Source organism: Crocodylus siamensis, chromosome 14 (genome assembly GCF_052110815.1).
Source record: "Crocodylus siamensis isolate JL-2025a chromosome 14, ASM5211081v1, whole genome shotgun sequence".
Lineage (NCBI taxonomy): Eukaryota > Metazoa > Chordata > Crocodylia > Crocodylidae > Crocodylus > Crocodylus siamensis.
The window spans coordinates 6,289,688-6,308,404 of NC_143408.1; the positions used below are offsets into that span (position 1 = coordinate 6,289,688).

The 18,717-nt window shown below is 46.8% G+C and overlaps 1 protein-coding gene across 1 annotated transcript; it reads right to left on the bottom strand.

Moving 5' to 3' along the window:
• Nucleotides 1–16,950: 16,950 nt before the first annotated feature.
• ACTL9 (actin like 9) lies at nt 16,951–18,378 on the bottom strand. Its single transcript, XM_090027917.1, has one exon. The coding sequence runs from the start codon at nt 18,376–18,378 to the stop codon at nt 16,951–16,953; it is 1,428 nt and encodes a 475-aa protein (XP_089884043.1).
• Between the last annotated feature and the right edge of the window lie 339 nt (nt 18,379–18,717).

The window sequence follows — 18,717 nt, forward strand, 5'->3', positions numbered from 1 at the left end:
CTATTTTTCAAGAGAGAAACAGAGGACATAAAGTATTCCAGTTTCATATCAATAGAGGACAGCCGGACTCTCCTCTATGATGGCCACCCTACCTACATGGTACGGGGCATACATTTCAGAAGACCCCAGGAGTCGTAGTTTCCTTGATCTATCTCATAGTTTCTCAACCTGTGTTACATATATCCCTGGGGGTATGTGGGTACCCCAATACTTTCTCTTGCCCTCTTTTACTCTCTCTCTTGCCCCTTCCTCCTCTCAAAACTATGGCAAAAAATTTGGTGCACCATGCATTGCATGGCACTCTAAATTCCCCAGTAGTAATTTGGTGTGTAGCACTGGGTTCAGCTCTCCTAGCTTTGGCCAACATCACCTGTAGCCCAGATACGTACTTGAGTTGTGCACCCCTGGTGTAAAAGGTGGCAACCCTACCCACACCAGATCAGACCTCAGTCATATCACAGCTGTATATGCACAGCCCTTCTCCCAACGTCTAGCACTCTTAAGGTTTCCACAGCAGCACAGTCAGTTTTGCTGCCTCACCGTCGGCACTCTAGACACCCCACTCACTCTGTAGCACCGGGTTGTTTTTACTTTTGCAGTGAAGCTAAAGTCCCCACTTAGCATCTTCCGTATGGTGTCTGCACAATGCCATATGATGATGATGTTGCCTGATTTTAGCTTTTCATATTTGCTGGCACCTGAGGACCGCAGCCAAGGCAGGCCCAGTTACCCTAGGGCAGTGGTTCTCACCTTTTTTAGCCTCAGGGCACCCCCTCCAGGACTTTATTGAGTTTTTTTGCAAATATTCAAAAAAGATACAGAGGACCACCTTGAGGCCAAAAAAGCTGATAATCACTGATCTGGTTGATGATGCAAAAGGGTGGCAGGGGTAGGACCTCGCCTTGCCATACCCTAGTGTTTCCACCATCTTTCCCCTTCTCAGCCCTGGGCTGTACCTCAGGGGGGATGAGGATAGCCCCTGTGGGATCTTGCATGCTGGGGACCCCCCTTGTGGCCCTTCCTGCCCAGTCCTGGGAGTATGAGAGGAATAAGTGGCCACAAATGCTGCTGGCTAACTGGCCAAGTGGTACAGCACCCCTAATGGGATCTCATGGGACCCCGGGGCACTGTGGCATCCCCAATGGAGAACCACTGCTGTGGGGCTGTATAAACTTATCCCCTCTCCTTTGACATTTCCTCCCATTTTTTTTTTTTTTTCCGTTCCCTCTGTCCCTTGTTTCCCTGGAAGAAGTCCAGCTATTACAATAATCAGCAAGACCTCCACATGCCTCAAATGAGGTGTCTTTGCTCCCTGCTACGGCGAGTCCTGGTGTCGCACCCAACATCGATGCTGCAAGCCGCTTTTGAGGTGATGCTATCTATGCATTCTGCAGAGCACCTACCATTCAAACTGGTTGGGAAAGGAAAACCCTGGCCACGCGCAAAGCATTGGAGCATGGTGCTGCCCCCACTCTGTTCTGCAGCCTGGTGGTTAGGGTCCTCTCCTGGGCAGGTCATGCATGTGGTTTTGAATCCCTCCAAGAGGAAGAGGGCCTAGAATCCAGGTCGTCTGCTTCCCGGGCAATGATTTAAGTGTTGGGAGAGCACCTAATGGTTTGGACTAATCTGGGGACATAGGCTGGTGCTTCTGTGCCTCATGTCTTGATTGTCACATCTCAGCTAGGAATCTGGCTGCTGGAACAGGAGGGCTTGCAGGGCTGCTTATGTCTAGGCACTTATGCATCTCAGCAATGCAAAATGTAGGCGCCAAATGAATTTAGGCAAGTTGGAGTGGAAGTATTCAGGGTTGCTTCTTGTGTTGTAGGCACCTGAACGCTGTGCAAGTCCTGTTTGCCAATCTGGATCGGATCCCTCTTTCAGTTTGGGCCCTTGATCTCGCTTTCCTTTGTCTGCTTATTGTAAGCCATTCGCACCAGGGTTTGTACCCTACTAAGGTCTTGCCTACATGGGAAAGTAATTGCACTTCAAAGGGAAATCGGAGCATCCACACAGTTCTTTGCATTGGTTTAACTAAATGGACTTAACTAAACTGATGCAAGTGTGTGTTCTGGCAAGGCCTGGGTGTACATAGAGAGCTCATCGGTTTGGGTCTCTTCGTTCCTAAATAATGCTCCTGCAGTGACAGAGTCTTTAAAAGGAAAGAATTTGAGGAGTCTTAGAAATGGGCACATTTTTAGAAGCCAGATTGTCCATCCATAATGGCCACAGCTTCTCATTTCTCTTCTGGAACAGGGACCGTGAAAGAGAACCGAATTCTGTAATTCTGCCAATTTTATAATATTCCATTATGAAACTAAAGCCGGGCTTTAGAAGCATCTAATCTTTTTCCTGTGCGAGACTGAGAAAGCAGCAGTGAGATCTTATCAGGACGCTCTCTTAACAAAAGGGCTTGGATTTCTTAGTCCTTTATTACAAAAGGAAAAGATTATCAGTAGCTTTAGGAAATGCTAAACATGCTCCTGTTCATTATGTTACGACTCGGTTACAAAGATCAGAAGTTCCTAACTGGTGTGTGTATGTACTAGTGCACTTTCACTTAAATTTTGCAATAAGATTTTTTTCAGAATGAAATTATAATTTTCATTCTGTTTCTTGATTTAAAAAAAAAAAATGCTTTGCCAGTGTAGTCCCCGTCTTGTGGTTTTTTGTTTTGTTTGTTTTTTTTTTCTTTTTGGTTTTGTTTTGTTGCTGCTTTTCTGCAATCGGAAGAAGGGGGGGGATATTTGTAGAAACTAAAAAGTGAAGGAATGGGGGAAAGCCTAAATCAACAAAAAATGTAAAACAGCTATTTGTGATGACCCTTTTCAAATAAATATCCTTTTTCATTCACATTTTTTAGAGAAGAAGTGTTTTCCCTAGGAGCTTTTTTTTTATGAACATAAGCTAAAGTTTTACCGGCTCTAATAACTACTTAAAAGTTGTCATCACTGTGCATGTGGGTGCCTATACTAATAAAGCTGAAAACTGAATTTTTTGCCCCCTGAAATTCTGAATAACCATGCAGTGGAATATAAAAACAGTTGTGAAGTCCCAAATACCCTCAGATTTGTTACTAAATGATTAATGACACAAAGTACAACCACAGGAAAAATCCACTTTGCATCAAGGCTTCAGGGTCCCAGTCTATACAAGGCTGGGGACTCTCCCTACGAAGTTAGTAAAGGCATTTTTTTGCAAAAATCTAGTTGGTTTAATAAAAGATACCTCCTCTATTTGAGTAAAGTTTGTGTAATTTTAATTGCAAACTGCTTAACCTCTATTTTAATGCTTTGGTGTGAATGCACCGTGGGAAGGAAAAGGAGAAGCATGGGCTAGTTCTTTGCATTCGGTTCCATCGGTGCACCTCTGTTCTGAGGTTAAAAGCATGCTATTTTGGTCATTAAATTGCATTCAATTCTTATTATGGTTATTTATGGTACGATGGCACTTAGGATTGTCAATTGAGGACCGGTTCCCTCTGTGCTAAAGGCTGCTTAGCTAAGGAACAGGAGTGCTTTCTGTAAGCAGTTGTCCAAACACTTCTCTGTTTCAATATATTAAAAAGAAAATTTTAAAAAAGCCAGGAATACTACATTGGGTGCTGAGAGAATAACCCGCTGAGATGACCATTGGCTGCACTACTGAGGCGAGTGCCAGTTTGATGTCGTAACTACCACAGGGAGACGGTACTCCTGACTCTTGCCAGCAATGAGTCCATCGTTGGGTGGCGTTGGGTAAATCACTTGGGCTCAGCTTCCCAAAGACTGACTTGGTGAAGAGGGGCTGAAAATGAAAGTGGGTGGCAAATGCAGGGTTTCCAGTAAAGACCAGCCCCTGCCAAGCATGCGTGCAATGCAAACTCACGTGCGTCAAAGTGCCCAAATAGTGAATAAAAAGGGACTCGGACACGGGGAAAATCCACCAGCTGGAATTGGAGTAGTCATGGGTGCTTGTGTGGCCCGCATTGCTGCCCCACCTGAGGAGTGCCTCAGTCATTATTAATGCCTTTGTGGGCCTAGGGGTGTGTTGCTAATTGCTAACTCCTTTCTACAGATGGGGGATGGAGGCACGAAGATGTGAGGAGTGAGGTCCTCCAAGGCATGCCTAACTCCCACCGAAAGCAATGGGAAGTTGGGCGCACGAATACTCTTGAGGATCTGGGCCTAAATGACTTGACAAGATTGAGCAGGGATTTGACCTTGCATCTCTCACGCCCCCGACCAGCGTGCTGTTCTCTGGGACGTGCGAGTCAGCCAGCTCTACTCCATCCAGGTGAATGAGGCCAGCTTACCTAACCAGTCCAGCTGGCACTGGAAGCATATGTGATGCCAGGGCAAGAGGGCAGTTTAGCGCTACTAGAGCAAAGACTGGCTGATGCCACTGCCATTGACGCTTTCTGTAAATGGGTTTTCACTCATTTGGACACGGGCTAAGGCTATTCAACACGTTCCAAATGGGCCTCTGGCCTGGACAGCTTTTAGCTGCAACAGCAAAATCGGACACAAATCAATGATCAAGAGGAGAACCATCTAAGAATTGGTTGCCAGTGCCCTGACCTACCCAGGTGGCCATGCCATGCCACCTGGGTAGAACGAAGGCAATAGCGCAGGGTGTAGAAGCGTGGTCAGCAGCTCAAGGGAGTGATTATTCCTCTCTGTTCCTCACTAGTGAGGCCACATCTGGAGTCCTGTGTCCAGTTTTGGGCCCCCCACTACAGAAAGGATGTGGGCAAGTTGGAGAGGGTGCGGTGGAGGGCAACGAAAATGGTTAGGGGGCTGGGGGACATGGCTGATGAAGAGGCTGAGGGAACTGAACTTATTTAGGTTGGAGAAGAGAAGGCTGGGAGGCGATTTAATAGCAGCCTTCGACTCCATGAAGCAGGGTTCGAAAGCGGATGGAGCTGCACTGTTCTCAGTGGTGACAGATGGCAGAACAAGGAGCAATGGTCTCAAGTTGCAGGAAGGGAAGTTTAGGTTGGGTATTAGGAAAAGCTTTCTCACTAGGAGGGTGGTGAAGCACTGGAACGCGTTACCTAGAGAGGTGGTGGCCTCCATCCTTGGAGGTTTTTAAGGCCCAGCTTGACACAGCCTTGGGTGGGCTGATCCAGCTCAGGTTGGTCCTGCTTTGAGCAGGGGGTTGGACTAGATGTGACCTTCTGAGGTCCCTTCCAACCATCCGTTTCTTCTATGATTTTTGTCTTCTCCCCCAGATAACTTTGATAATGTTATGGTAACTACAGTCACTGTTACCAACCACAGGCACTGATAGCTGCATCTCATGCCCTCGTCTAATGATTCCTGCATATAGAAGATAAGGGGGCTGTGCAAGTCTGTAACTCGGCCGAGAGAGATGCGTGCTCCAGATGCTGAACAACCCCTGCTTATGACTCATGGCAGTGGAGGCAGGGAGCAAAGGGCATTGTTGCAGACAACATTGAGACTCCAGAAGAAAAATTGCCTAAAACAATGGAGCTGAGAAGGGAGGCACTCCTACTCTGCATGGAGAAACCACCCTGCAGGGGGCGGAAAAAAGAGGTACTAATGTTTCTCGAAAGAGATTTTGGGTCAAAACCTCAGTGCCACGTTGTCCCCACATCTGTAAAATGAGAATTGAAAAATCCTGAGGGGTTGTGAGGATGAAACTCCTTTTTATTATTTCTAAAATCTTTTAGATCCAGATCCTCAGAGTTGATTTAGCTGCCCAGCCGGGCCCTCCTGAAATGCCTTTGCTTTGGCATAATATCTCCATGGCTGAAAGCTGAGATGCAATCAAATTATTATTCTTTAGTTGGGAGTATTGCCAGATGTTTCATTTCAAAAGCCTTTAAATGGTGGGGGGGGGGGGGTCCCCCTTAAGACCCCAGCTCCTGGAATCACGTTATTTAAGAATCTCTGGTGCCATTAAAACAAAAGTATGTTTCTAGCCTTCAGGGTTGTGGACAAAAGTTTGTGAACCTCGGGCTCGTAAATCAAGTCAATTAAAAGAAAAAAATGATGCTTTTTACGTTTGATGCTTTTTAGTCCATCTCTCAATTTGGGGGGCGGGGAAGCAGGCAGGAGGCTGATGTGATTTTTTTTTTTTTTTTTTTTTGATTGCATGGGACTGGTAAGCCTGAATCGGTCCTCTTATAAAATTGTTCTACAATCTCGGTGTTATCTCGAGACCATACAGGTTTTTGCACTGATGTCTCAGCCCCGTCGGTACCCACTGGTTTTCCTGTCAGGAAGTGTTGGTGGGGTTGTGAGTAAGAAGTTATACAACTTTTTGTTCCACATCTTAAAGATCCCGGTACTTCTTAAATGCCTGGCCTCTCTTCTCCCATTACTGATTGTGTTTTAAAGGACACACAATTTTGCATCTCCCCCATGTACTAAATTTTGCGAGGCTCGGGAGTGCCATTCATGTTACTGAACCTCTGCTCCCTGATGAGACGGTGCCAGATGTACCAGCGTGTGACCAGTTGAAGGGTGATTGACCGCCTGTGTGACACTGGGCAAACTGCTTGGGATTTTTTCATCTCGGTTCCCCATCTTATAAATGAGGTAATAGCATTGCTCTGCCTCTCGGTGGTTTATTTCCTATTAAATACAGAGCCAGGCTATTATGAGGATGCTATATATGGGAGCTCTGGATAAGAGCCAGGCAGGCATTTTAAGTGAAACAGTTCATGGTTAGAAGGAATGGAAAATACTTTCTGCCAAAAAAAAAAAAAACCCAACAAAAAAAAAAGGGGGTTGTGTGGGGTTTTTTTGTTTGTTTTTGGTGGTGGTTGTTGTGTTTTTGTTTGTTTTTTTTTTTTTTTTTTTTTTTTTTTTACAAAAATATTTAAAAAAAAAAAATGAACCAAAAATTTTATGTGAAAGCAAAAGATACCTGTTTTTCTCACTTGCTACATCCCCCGCCTCAACAACACTGGAAAGAGGATGGAAGGAAGGGGGGGAAATAAAAGAGCAACAGAAACCTTGCTCCCTGCAGTAAGCCTGAAAGTCTCTTAAGTATTTCATTTAGCATTGGTTTCTTCATGGAGAAACCAAAATTCACCAACAATTTCAAGCGAAATGGATTGACTTTTTTTTGTTCGTTTTTAGTCTGTGTGTGGTTTGTTTGTTTTTTTCTTTTGGTTTCCCCCACCCCTCCCCAATTTTTTTTGATGTGACATATGTAAGTTAGTCTTGCCAACTCCCTTGACATCCCAGGCTTGCCTAAGGTAAACTCCCTCTGGCTTCCCCAGGGCCCTACCTCCTGGGGAAAAGCAGCTAATCAGACTAGCTCACAGAGCCGGCAATGCTTGGGCCCCTTCTCTTGGGCTGGAGGGTACCTGAAGAACAACCTCCTACCTCCCTATCCCCTGAACCTCCCGGGAGCTCAGCTTCCTCCTTCCCATACCTCCCTAGGAGCAATGGGAGTAGCCTAAAAGAGGGAGTGAGGACCCCATTTCGGCCCCCATGCACGCCTAGGAGAATGGCTGAAGAATGCCAGGGGCTTTAGGAAGACCAGAGATGACGTTGGGGGTCATAACTAAAGGCAGACTGAACTAATTTCTGTGCATGGGGATGGGGAGTAACAGTCCTGCTGTGGGGGTCAGAATCACCTAGACAGACAAAGCTCTTTGGGTAGAGGTGATACCTTTTTATTAGATCATTTGGTTGGTCTAATAAGCATAGCTTGCTAAGACCACTTTTTGCAGCTATTTAGTTGGCCCAATAAAAGAGATCACCTCTACCCAAAGAGCTTTGTCTACCTACGTCCTGAGACCAACACAGTTACAGCCAACCACCCAGAATCGCCTAGATGTGCTTGGGAGAATGGGCATGAGCGTCTCCCTGTGTGAGCGAAGGCAGGAGAGGTTAAGAATCAGAAGGCAGGCCAAAAAACAATCCCAGGATATTATAATGATATGAGAACAAATGAAAATAATAATATTAAAAATACCCTCACATTTTTGGAGGGCCCGAACCACAATATTTGTACCTTCCCAGCCCATTTTCATCTGCGCTTGTAGGAGGATCATTTAATATAAAGATCTCCATCTGCTGGCACAGGGACCGGTGTTCACAAGCTAACCAGTAGTTCAGTTAAATCAGTTGTGCCAATGGCTTCCTGATGCTGGGTCATGAGAGGAGAGAGTAGGGCTGTGCAAAATTTCGCCAGCTGTTTTGTTTCGATGCTGTTTCGACATGTTTCGAGCTCAAAATGAAACTAAGGGTTTCAAAACAGCCTTGAAGCGGAATGAGGGCAGTCGCCATGTTTTGAAGCTGAAGCTGGGCTTGCCTGCAAGGAAACAAAGTAAGGAAGAGGGAGCGGGAAGAGTGGAGAAGGTCTGTTCTCGTTGACTGTGATTGTTTGGCTGCCTGAGACGCTGTGGGTGCTACCGTGCTGCTTACTAAATTATTACCTGTTGTCATTTAAAGTGGCGGACTGGACTGAAGCTATAGGGGAGGAGAAGACCTCATTGGGGCACACTACAGTGTCATGTAGAGGCCCCAGCACCTTATGACATGTGCAACTGTGTGCGCCTGTTAGAGTTTTGCTTGTCTGCAGCTTGAGGTGCAGTTTCCCAAAAACCCCTATACCTATCTCCTTGAAAACTGATAGGCTTCGTGCCCTCGGAAGGGGCTACCATCCCTGCAAGATTAATCTGAATCAGGCAAGAAATGACAAAGTTTATAGGTAGTTTCCTGCTCCCCCATTATAGCCTATGGACAAAACAGTGAAACAAACCACAACGGTGGTTTCGACGAAACAAAACAGAATGGTGGTTTTGAAACAAAACTCAAAACAAAATACTGTCTTCTCGAAATGAAACGGTACTGTTTCGCACAGCCCTGGGAGAGAGCATCTCTCACAGCAGCTTTTCTTCTCCACAGGGTCCTCTTCCTTGTTTCCAACCTTTTTTTCAGGAACTGGGAGGGCTAGAAAGTAACCTCTGTCTTTCTTTCAGTAGAACAAGCCCTCCAGGCATTTATTGAAATGGCCAAATATTGTGAAACTTGTGCCAAAATAATTGGAGCTTGCATCACCACATAACAGACCAAAAGTGAACAATAAGGACAAATGCCCCAATTAAAGCCAGTCCCACTGCTAACAGATTGAGGACCATGATACAGTTGGGGTGAATCAGTATATCACATCTGCAGATTTTGTGAGTGAGGGGAGAGTGGTGGATGTGATATACTACTTTAGCAAGTGTTTGGATAGGGTCTCCAGTGGCTTTCTCAGAAGTAAAGTAACGAAATAAAATCTAGAGGAAACTACTGGAAGCTGGGTGCATAACTGGTTGGATCATCATGTCCAAAGAGTAGCCATTGATAACTTCAGTGTCAAAGCAGGGCAAGGTATCAAGTGGGGTCCCTGGGTCTGGGACAGTTAAATATATCTTCATTAATGATTTTGAGGATGGAGTTGAGTGTACGCTTAATACATTGGCAGATTTTACCAAGCATAGCGGGACAGAAGATGCCCTTCTATGGAGCATAGAATTAGGATGCCAAATGACCCTGATTAATTAGCAAAATAGTCCAAAATGAATCGGTTGAAATTCAGCAAGGAAAAAGGCAAAGTACTACACTTGGGACAGAAGACTCAAATGCACAACAACAAATTGGTGAAGCTGTTGTACTGCAGCAAAGGACCTGGGAGTTATAGAGGACCACAAGCTGAATGTGTCGGTAGTGTACTATTGTTGTGCAAAGAGCCCATAGCATACTGGGAGGTAATAACAAGTCCCTGTCACGTCCAAGTCACTGAAGGGATGCTTCCCTTCTATTCAGCACTGTTGAGGCCTCACCTGGATTACTGTCTAGTTTTTGGCACCACACTTAAAAAAAAAACAAAACAAAAACTGGACCAATTGGAAAGAGTCCAGTGGAGAACAACCAAAATTATTAGAAGTCTAGAAAATATGAAATGCAAAGAAAGGTTGGAAGAACTGGGATTTTTTTAGTCTGGAAAAGAGAAGATTAATGGAAGAGTTGATCAGAGCCTTGAAATGCATGAAGGGCTCTTTTATGGAAGTTGGTGATGGACTATTCCCTATATCCACAGGAGATGGGACAAAACAAAACACTTCTAAATAGTAAAAAGGGAAATTAAGGTTGGATGTTAAGAGCTTTCTTATATTGGGGTGAACCACAGCAGAGTACCTGGAGGGGTAGTGCAGTCTCCATCAGAAAATACTTGGTCTAACCTTGGTTTAAGGTTAGACAAACATCTGGCTGGGATGGTTTAGGCAAGAATGAAATAGGCCGGTGTGAAGCAGCTAGTACTTGCTTCAGACTCTGCCGATTTGGGGGACGGTGATTTGGTTCAGTGATTTGAATCGCTGTCCCAAATTGATTTGGCTGCTGCCAAATTGGCCGAATCTCTGAATTGTGCAGGCCGGACCCATCTCTCACCCGCTCTCCCAGTCTAGCAATGACTGCCTGCCTGCCCCAGCTCCCAGCACTTTGGGGGGGGGGGAGCCCCAATTTCACCAGGTGCTGCCGGGTGGGGTGCGATTTCCCCACTGCCTCAGTGTGGGGGGGGGGCTCTGCCATGGTTGCCCCACCCACCCCAGTTCCTGGCACTTTAAGGAAAAAAACAAAACCCCCCAAACTCACCAGTTCCTGCCAGGTGGGGGGTGATCCCCACTGCCCTCCTGCTGCCCCACACGATGTGGGGGCTCTTCCATGAGCCCCCTGAGGCCACTGCAGGAGCTGGTGAGTCCAGGTTTTTTTCCATCTTTTTTTCTTAAAGGGCCAGCTGGTGCAGGGCAGCCATGGGGAGTGGGCGGGGGTTGGAGGGCACTCGGAAGGGATGGGGGAGCAAGCAGAGGATGGGGCCTGGCAGGGGTCCCTCCTGGTCCCCTCCCCTCCCCTCTCCTCCAGCCCCAGACCCCCACATCCTCCAGCTCTGAGTCCAGCTCCAGTTCCGTGCTGCAGTGGGTAGGGACTGCCCAAATCATTGGAAAAGATTTGGAGAGCTTTAAAACAATCTGGACCTTTTTATTGGTCCCACGATTGCATTTGGATTTGGAGATTTGGTCACCGAATCGGGCCGAATCTCATCCGAATCAAATCGGCACCTGAAGCTTCACACAGCCCTAAAATGAACCTGTCCTGAACAGCAGGCTGAGCTAGACCTCCTGAGGTCCCTTCCAGACCTAGTTTTTCTATGACTCCATAATAGTGACTAGGAGAAGCCTGTAGTGAGTTCAAGGAGGCTGAAGACTTCTTTGAGCCCTGTACAGCAGTGGAGTCTACCTGCCTGCTCTGGGTAGATGGGTTATGTTCCCAGTAGTGCCAGTTTGATCTGATCTCTTCCACCACACAGCAGTGGTATGAATATTGACCTGCAATGCCTGGCCATGGGCAGTCGAGCTTATTGAATTTAAATTTAGGGGGAACTTTAGAATAAAGGTGAGGGATATGGGGCATAGTTTTGTGGCTTTGAAGTGAGTTGCAGGACTAAGCAGTCCTTTTTCCTCTCAAGTGCCCCTATTTACAGCCTCTCCTGACTTGGCAAGATGGTTTTCAATAGCCTGGGCCAGATATGGAGGCGTTGGTTAAATCGGTTTGCTCTTTGGAAAATGTGTATGGCAATGTCTCCCTTATGTACGGTGACTATTCTCACCAAGGGCTTTGACATCACAGAACTTAGTTCTGTTATTTTTATCTTCCCTATGACGGGACAGCACAGGAAGTGATTAGTACAGATGGGAGACTCTCTCTTTTTTTTTTTTCTTTTCATTTTCTTTTTTACCTTGAGAATTGGTCAGACAACATCCTCGTGCCAGATACACCTTCCTCTCAAATGGATTTCAGTGTGATTGGTGGGTGGGTCCCCGTAACTAGTTGAATTCCTGGCATTGGCAATAGCCAACTTTCCCAAGTAAGGAGGCAGCTGAGTCCTTCAAAGAAAAGAAGTAAGCCCTATGGAGATCGGAGCTATAATATGATATTGCAACCCCAGGAGGTACCACAAATTTGAGGCATCTGCTATCAGCAGAAGTCCTGGGAATATGGTTGCACTGAAGCCAGTGTCTAGAAGCAGCAGAAACCCTGGGATTTCCTCCTGGAGATGACACGGTATCATAAGACTTAGGGTCGGAAGGGACCTAAACAGATCATCAGGTCCGACCCCCTGCCTTGGGGCCGGGATCATATCGCCCCAGCAAAACATCTGTCCCACCTCCTCTTGAAGACCCCCAAGGGAGGAGAGAGCACCACCTCCCTTGGGAGCCCATTCCAGAGCCTGGCAGCCCTAACTGTAAAGTAAAGCCTCCTGGTGTCCAGCCTGAACCCTCCTTTGTTTTATGTTTTAGAGATGTTATGTGTCTTAGAGATGAGCCCCAGGGTCTCTGTAGGGTTAGTTGGCAGGCCTAAAACATAATAAAAGCTAGCAAGCAGGACTCCAGATACCAACTGTGATCTGATTGTCTTGCCATCGAGTCTTTTGTCTCTTCTTTTCCCTGAATAGGAAGGCCAAGGAGTCAAGAGAGCTGCATTTTATTTTATTTTATTTTATTTTTTCTAAACCCTGGTCTGCTGTGAATAGTGGTGGAGTTGAAATCACTCCTGAATGTTGGCATGTTCAAAATTTAGGGATAACTTTTTGCCATTTAAAGCACTTCTACTGGGTGATATCAGCTATTCTTTCTATTGCAGTAGCACCTAAACACCAGCAATGAGGAGGGGCTCACTGTGCTTGGTGCTTTTTACAGGTGCACGGTAAAAGACAGTTGATATCCTGATGTTGTTATAAGTCAGAAGTTGGGTACCCCTAATTTAAAGTGGCTAGGCACTGCATGCTGCACAGGCCACACCAGCGGTCACTGTACACCCTGTGGGGGGGGGCACACTAGTGTGAACAACAGACCCCCACACTGCACTTACCTGCGCTGCGTGGGTAGTCCCCCCTTCATCTCTGCACCGTGCCATGGGGTTACTTCCTGAAGGTTAAAGTCTTGCTTCCTGGGGTTTTTTTTTTTATTTTAGAGCAAGCAGATCCAGTAAATGCCTTTGCTTTTGAACAACATTTGCTGACGGGTTTTATATTATGGGGTTTTTTAAGATTAAGGATCCTTTATATTTTCCACCTTCCTTGCTCACGCCATATTAAATATGAAGGCTGAGGAACATCATTCTGAGAACTCAAGTGGGTGTCACCTTTCCAATGTAGCATCATTAGTTCACACCTCCCACGTTTGTCACCTCTGTCCTAGGCAGCAAAAGCTGATCACGGATGGGATCAGAGTAAGAGTACAGTAGAGAAATACTTTCCGCTAGTTACCACAGTGCTTTGACTAACCTCAAAGTTGCTGTGCTCTTGCTTCTTGGTCCTTCTTGCTGCTTTCCGCAGCCTGTTTTCTGCACTGCACTTTACACTTTGCATGTTATGTGTGTCTATAGTTGTGGTGATCTTGTGACGTGCTTTATAAGCATGACTGTAGGGTTGTTTCGTTGCCTTTAAGTAATGAAACCATGAGCATGCTATCCAGCTCATCCCAGATGAGGACCCTGTGGTTGCTGTGTGTAATACATAGGGAAATGGGACACAGGAGGCCTGGTATATGTTTCTGGATCTGCCTCTGGCAAGGGAAAAGCACATATCCATTGTCACCTAGAATGTGGATGGAAATGCCTGATGCTCTGTTGGCTGCTGGGTGGTTTAACTTTATATAAATCATCAAAACAAAGTAAGGCTGGAAGGGACCTCAAGAGATTATCGACTCCAGCCAGGGATTAAACCTGCAACTTTTTGGTGTTGGTTGCACCACTCTCTAACCAACTGATCTAAACACTGCCTCTCTCTTGTATGAGAACTCCTTGCTTCATTCTGCACCAAAATTTTACCCCAAAATCCTTGCCTGGCTATATCCTTAGACCACCACAGCCAAAAACTCAAAACAAGGAAGAGACACTTGTGCATGGGTACTGACAGGGCTGCAGAGGCTATCAGAACATTGCGAGCATCTGCAGAGGCTCTCAAAGCGAATTGGGGCAAATTGTCAGACTCGAAGCTTCAGGGGTGCCTTTGGGCACCTTCTTATGGTAAGCAAATAGAACAAAAATAACTAAGAAGAGCTTTTGAATACAAGGCATTCTTCCTCGGGCCTCAATGCATTGCATTTGAAAGCCTGTCTGAGTCCATCCCATCCATGCAGGTGGTCCAGGAAAAGATATCGCCTACAAAAATCCATGCCTCTCACCTATATCCTGGAGCATCACACCTGCATCCCTTGAACACTAGTGTGTAACAGTTTCTGAAGTGGCTACCAAAAATGTCCACTAGAGGGAACTGCATGTTAGACAGTTGAATTGCCGATCGTCCTGGAGACTGCCAGCATCTACAGATAACCTTCAGTTCTAGGGTGGGGGAAGGTACAAAAAAACAATTGAAACATTATTTTGGTACCCTGCTTTAGTGTTTTTTTGGTCTCTGTCACCTGGGTCTATAGCTTTAAGAGCATCCAGGATTTGTTGCTCACATGGGGCCACACTTTTCATGTTGTGCATGTTGTTGGCTGAGCCTCTGAAGAGAACAGCAGCATCCAGTTCAGAGACCTTATCTTTGCTGCACTTCACTGGAGTTAGATCTCCACCCCTAATCCGAGCATGGCAGTGTCTTTAAGTTGATTTGGTTAACCCAAGTTGGGGTACAAGATCCTAGAAGGTATTTAAGCATCTAAACTTCTATCTATTTCAATAGGAATCTATGTGCCTAAAGTACCTTTTTTCTGTGTTTTTTGATCTGGCCTGTAGTGTGGCTGAAACCTGAGCAAATGGAGCTCGTCAGCTGCTACCATGACTGTTCTGCAGTCTGGATGCAGCACTGTGCCACTTGACTGCTGCTGGCCCTTCCGATGATTTCCTCCATGCATCCAGAAAGAACAGAAAAGTCCTCCCACAATTCCCAGGGAGCAATTCAAAGAGGGGCTCTGTTTACCGCAGGGTTAAGAAACAAGCCATGATGCCAAAAGGAGTCTGATATCAGTGTAGACAGTGATGACGGTGACAGTGGTACTTGGCAGTTTGGCTATTCTCTCTTGAGTGTGGGTACAGTATGTGTGGGTGACTTCAGTTAACTCCGAAGTGACATGCTTCAAGCAAACAGTCACACTATTGTAGGGCAAGAAAGGGCAAAAAACGTGGTGTGTACAAAGGCCCTTGAGATCCTCTAGTGCAGCCACTGACCTATAAGCCCAGATCCCTGTTGTGTTTGGGAGAGCAGGGCGAGGGAAGCCTGCTGTGCCTGCCTCCATGGGCATTGAACTCTCAGAAGAGCTCTCAAACCCTCCCTGAGTTGTGTTCGTGGAGCCTGGTCCCTTGGCTCTGGGATTTCTTAGAAAGATAAGAACTTGTTTTCTCTGGAAAGTTTCAGGGGAAATTTTAAGATACTAGTTTGACTCAATTTGAAAACCCAAGGGCACAAATCCCATAGGTAAGGAATGCACTTGGCTCATCAGAGAGCTTTGGGAAAGCTTCCTGTGGGATTGCCGCAGCGCACTTCTCCTACCCACTCAAATGCCTGTTCCCAGTTGCTGCCGCAGTCTGGACCCACGTGAATACAGCAACTATCAACTAAAGAGAGTGCAGTGGGCCTAGTTGTGGGAGAAGGGGCAGGAGAGCTTGGGAGCCCCCTCACCGAAATAAGCTACAACACCCAAAGGTCATTGAGCATCATAGGATCTTGGTAAATTGGGCATGATTTATCCTAGGAATTGCTGGGGGTGGTTTGAAACATTTTGAGATTTTTTTTTTTTTCCCCCGCCCCCCCCATATTTCCCCTCCCCTTTGCTGTGAAAACTGCCTGCATATGTGTACGTGTTTGTATGCACATGTTTATGTGGGTAGGATCTGTGTATATCTTTTTGTGGGTTATATGTATAAGGGTGTAGTCTGAGTCCATGTGCCTGTGGCTGTGTTGTTTGTATACAGAGCTACTCCTTTTCTGTATTGTACGTGAGAACTATGCTGCAATAACTTTCAGGCTGCAAAGCTAGGCACCTGGGTGTTCCTGTCAGCCCTGGGTCTGCAATGAGTCCTTTCCAGGATTACAGCAATCCTTTGGTGGCCTTCTGGGGTGGAGTTTGCAGTTAGAGGAGGTTGGAAGGGAAGGGGAAGATGGGCGCCATGCAAGAGTGCATTTTTGCAGCCATTACTGTCCATAGGGAGAAGGGACAGCCAGGGATAGGAAATCTAACATTGGGTGTGCACGGTCCACTTCCCAGCCAGGAGCTAGCAGCATGATGGGGGTGCCCAAGAACAAGAATGAAAGGGTCCTGATATCGGGCATGGCATGTAGAAGAAGGCTGGGTTTGCCTGTGGGACTGGCAGCTTCAGTCTGTCCCTGAGATAAGACTGATCAGCACAGGGGAACTGGCAGAAAGAGAGACAAAGCCACCTTTTTTGGCACCAGCTTCTGTCTCATCCTTGATCAGGACTCTCTTTATGGGGTGGGGAGGGAGAACAGGATTTGAGACCTCTTGCTTCCTTCCCCCCCCCTCCCCCCCGAGATTGCCCGAATCCTAAAAGTCATTCTGGTATCCATTCAATAGCTATTGTGCACAACTAGTTGCTGTCTCAGCCTAGCAAAATAGGCACTTGCCTCCACTGGCAGCCTCATCATAGAGACTGCAGACAGAGCTCCCCTTTTCCCTGTTGAGGGACCTCCCTTCTGAGCAGAGGTGGCAGAAGCTGCGTGTCAAAGAGCCACCCTACCCTCGCTGCCAGGTTTGCAACTGCAATTCAGTGATGTCTGGGCACCTAACTCATTTTTTAGGCTGCTCTGAAAATCATCCTAGCCTTGAGTGCTCGAAGCTTCTTGAATGGAAGGGGTAGGGTAAGGCAAAATCATTTATTACGGTCCATCGCTCAGTCAATAATCCCAAATACACTTCAATTCGATGCAAGCACTTTTCGTCCTATGGGAGGAGAAACAACAGTTCTCCCCAAGGCTGTTTTCCCTACTTCAGTAGCACTTCCGATGGACAATGTATGGCCCAATGTCATTGTACTGCTCCTTTTTAATCCAGCAGGCCTGGAAGTTATTCAGGGAAGCCAGGATGGAGCCTCCGGTCCAGACAGAAAACTTCCTCAGGGGCACAGCAGAGACTTTAACCTTGGCATTAGATGGCACGTGCCGAAGGAGCTCACTGGTAAACCTCTTCTCCAGCCCATTAAAGAGAGATGATCCTCCACACAGAAAGATGTTCTGGTACATGTCCCCCCTGGCCTCTTCTGGGACTTGACTTAAGCTTCTCTGGGCCATGTTATGGAGACCCACAAAAGAAATCCCAGGCAACTTGGGGGGGGTGAATAGCATTTCTGGGCATTGGAATCGCTCTTTCCCCAGGCTGATGACGTGGCCATCTGGTAGCTGGAAGTCGACCACGTAGTCCTTCTTGGGGAGATGACATTCCCTCTCAAAGTTCGCCGCAACATAGCAGCACTTGTGCTTGATGTCTTCCACAATGTGCGTCAGCCTCTCAGTAAACACGTGCCCCGAGTCATTGAGAAGTTTCATCAGGAAGGAAGTCATGTGAGATCCAGCGATATCCATTCTCTCGATGGCATGTGGTAAGTTGTAACCTTGATGGACTGGAACAGTGTGGGTCACTGCGTAGCCACTATCTACCACCAAGCCACTTATTTTGCCATGAGCGTAAACGGACAAGACGGAGTGGTAAGCAATGTACATGCCTGGAGAGTTCAGAGACTCAAACACCACCTCCACCATCTTCTCTCTGTTGGTAGTAGGGCTCAGTGGTGGGTCTGACATCAAAAGGGCATGGTCTTCTGGGCAGACCTGCAGATCATGATAGAACATGTGTCGCCAAAGGACTTCTGCTGCCTCCCAGTCTATGATGATGCCGTTTCTCACGGGCTCAATAACTTCAACATCTGGCTGCGTTCGGGCGCTCTCTCCTACAAAAGTGTCTGGTCCGGTCCCCCGCGACTTGAATGACTGCTCTGTTGGGCGGCCCACCCAAGATCCAAGGACAGACTTAGGGCTCTGCTGCCCGGCAAAGCCTGCTTTACAGCATCCTGTGCCTGTATCAATCACAACTGCCCCTGTTCTCTGCATAACCTTGGGGTGTCGCTCGGGGGAATTCAACCTGCCTGTAGTGGCTCTTCTGTCGCCTGAAAATCCTCTGCCCTTCTGATAGTGCCCTGAAGAACGCGCTTCAGATCGTAAAGAAGGGCTTCTTGGCTGTAGCCTTGAACTCATTGATTGGGGAGTCATTGTTCCTACCCTCATTGGTTCGGGGGTTATTGGCTCTGGACTGGACTGTCTTGACCAGCCTGTTTTTGGGCTGTAGGAAGACCTTGCAATGGAGACAAAAAGTGTCTCTGGAGGCAGCGGCTTGTATAGGAGGGACCAGGTCACGGTTGTCATAGAGACAACTGTGACATCACTCCAGCATCTGCCATGATGCTGCTGTTTGTGCAGGGTACCTTGGTCACAATGGATGATGCATTTTCCACCAAAAGATCAAGTGGCTAGAGCGTTGTGCCCTCTTGCTTTTTTTGTTCTCTGGGCTTGTGCCTTCTCGCCCCCGCCCAATCTGAAATGTGGCATTTTGCTCCTCTCTTGCTTCCCTTCCCCCCTCCAAACCATTCCTATTCCATCCCCCTGTGGTACTTAAATCATTCAAGTGTTGTACATTAGGGTAGACCTGAACATTTGGATTAATTAGCCTTTAGACAAAAGAAACTTGTGAAAGGCATTCCAGTC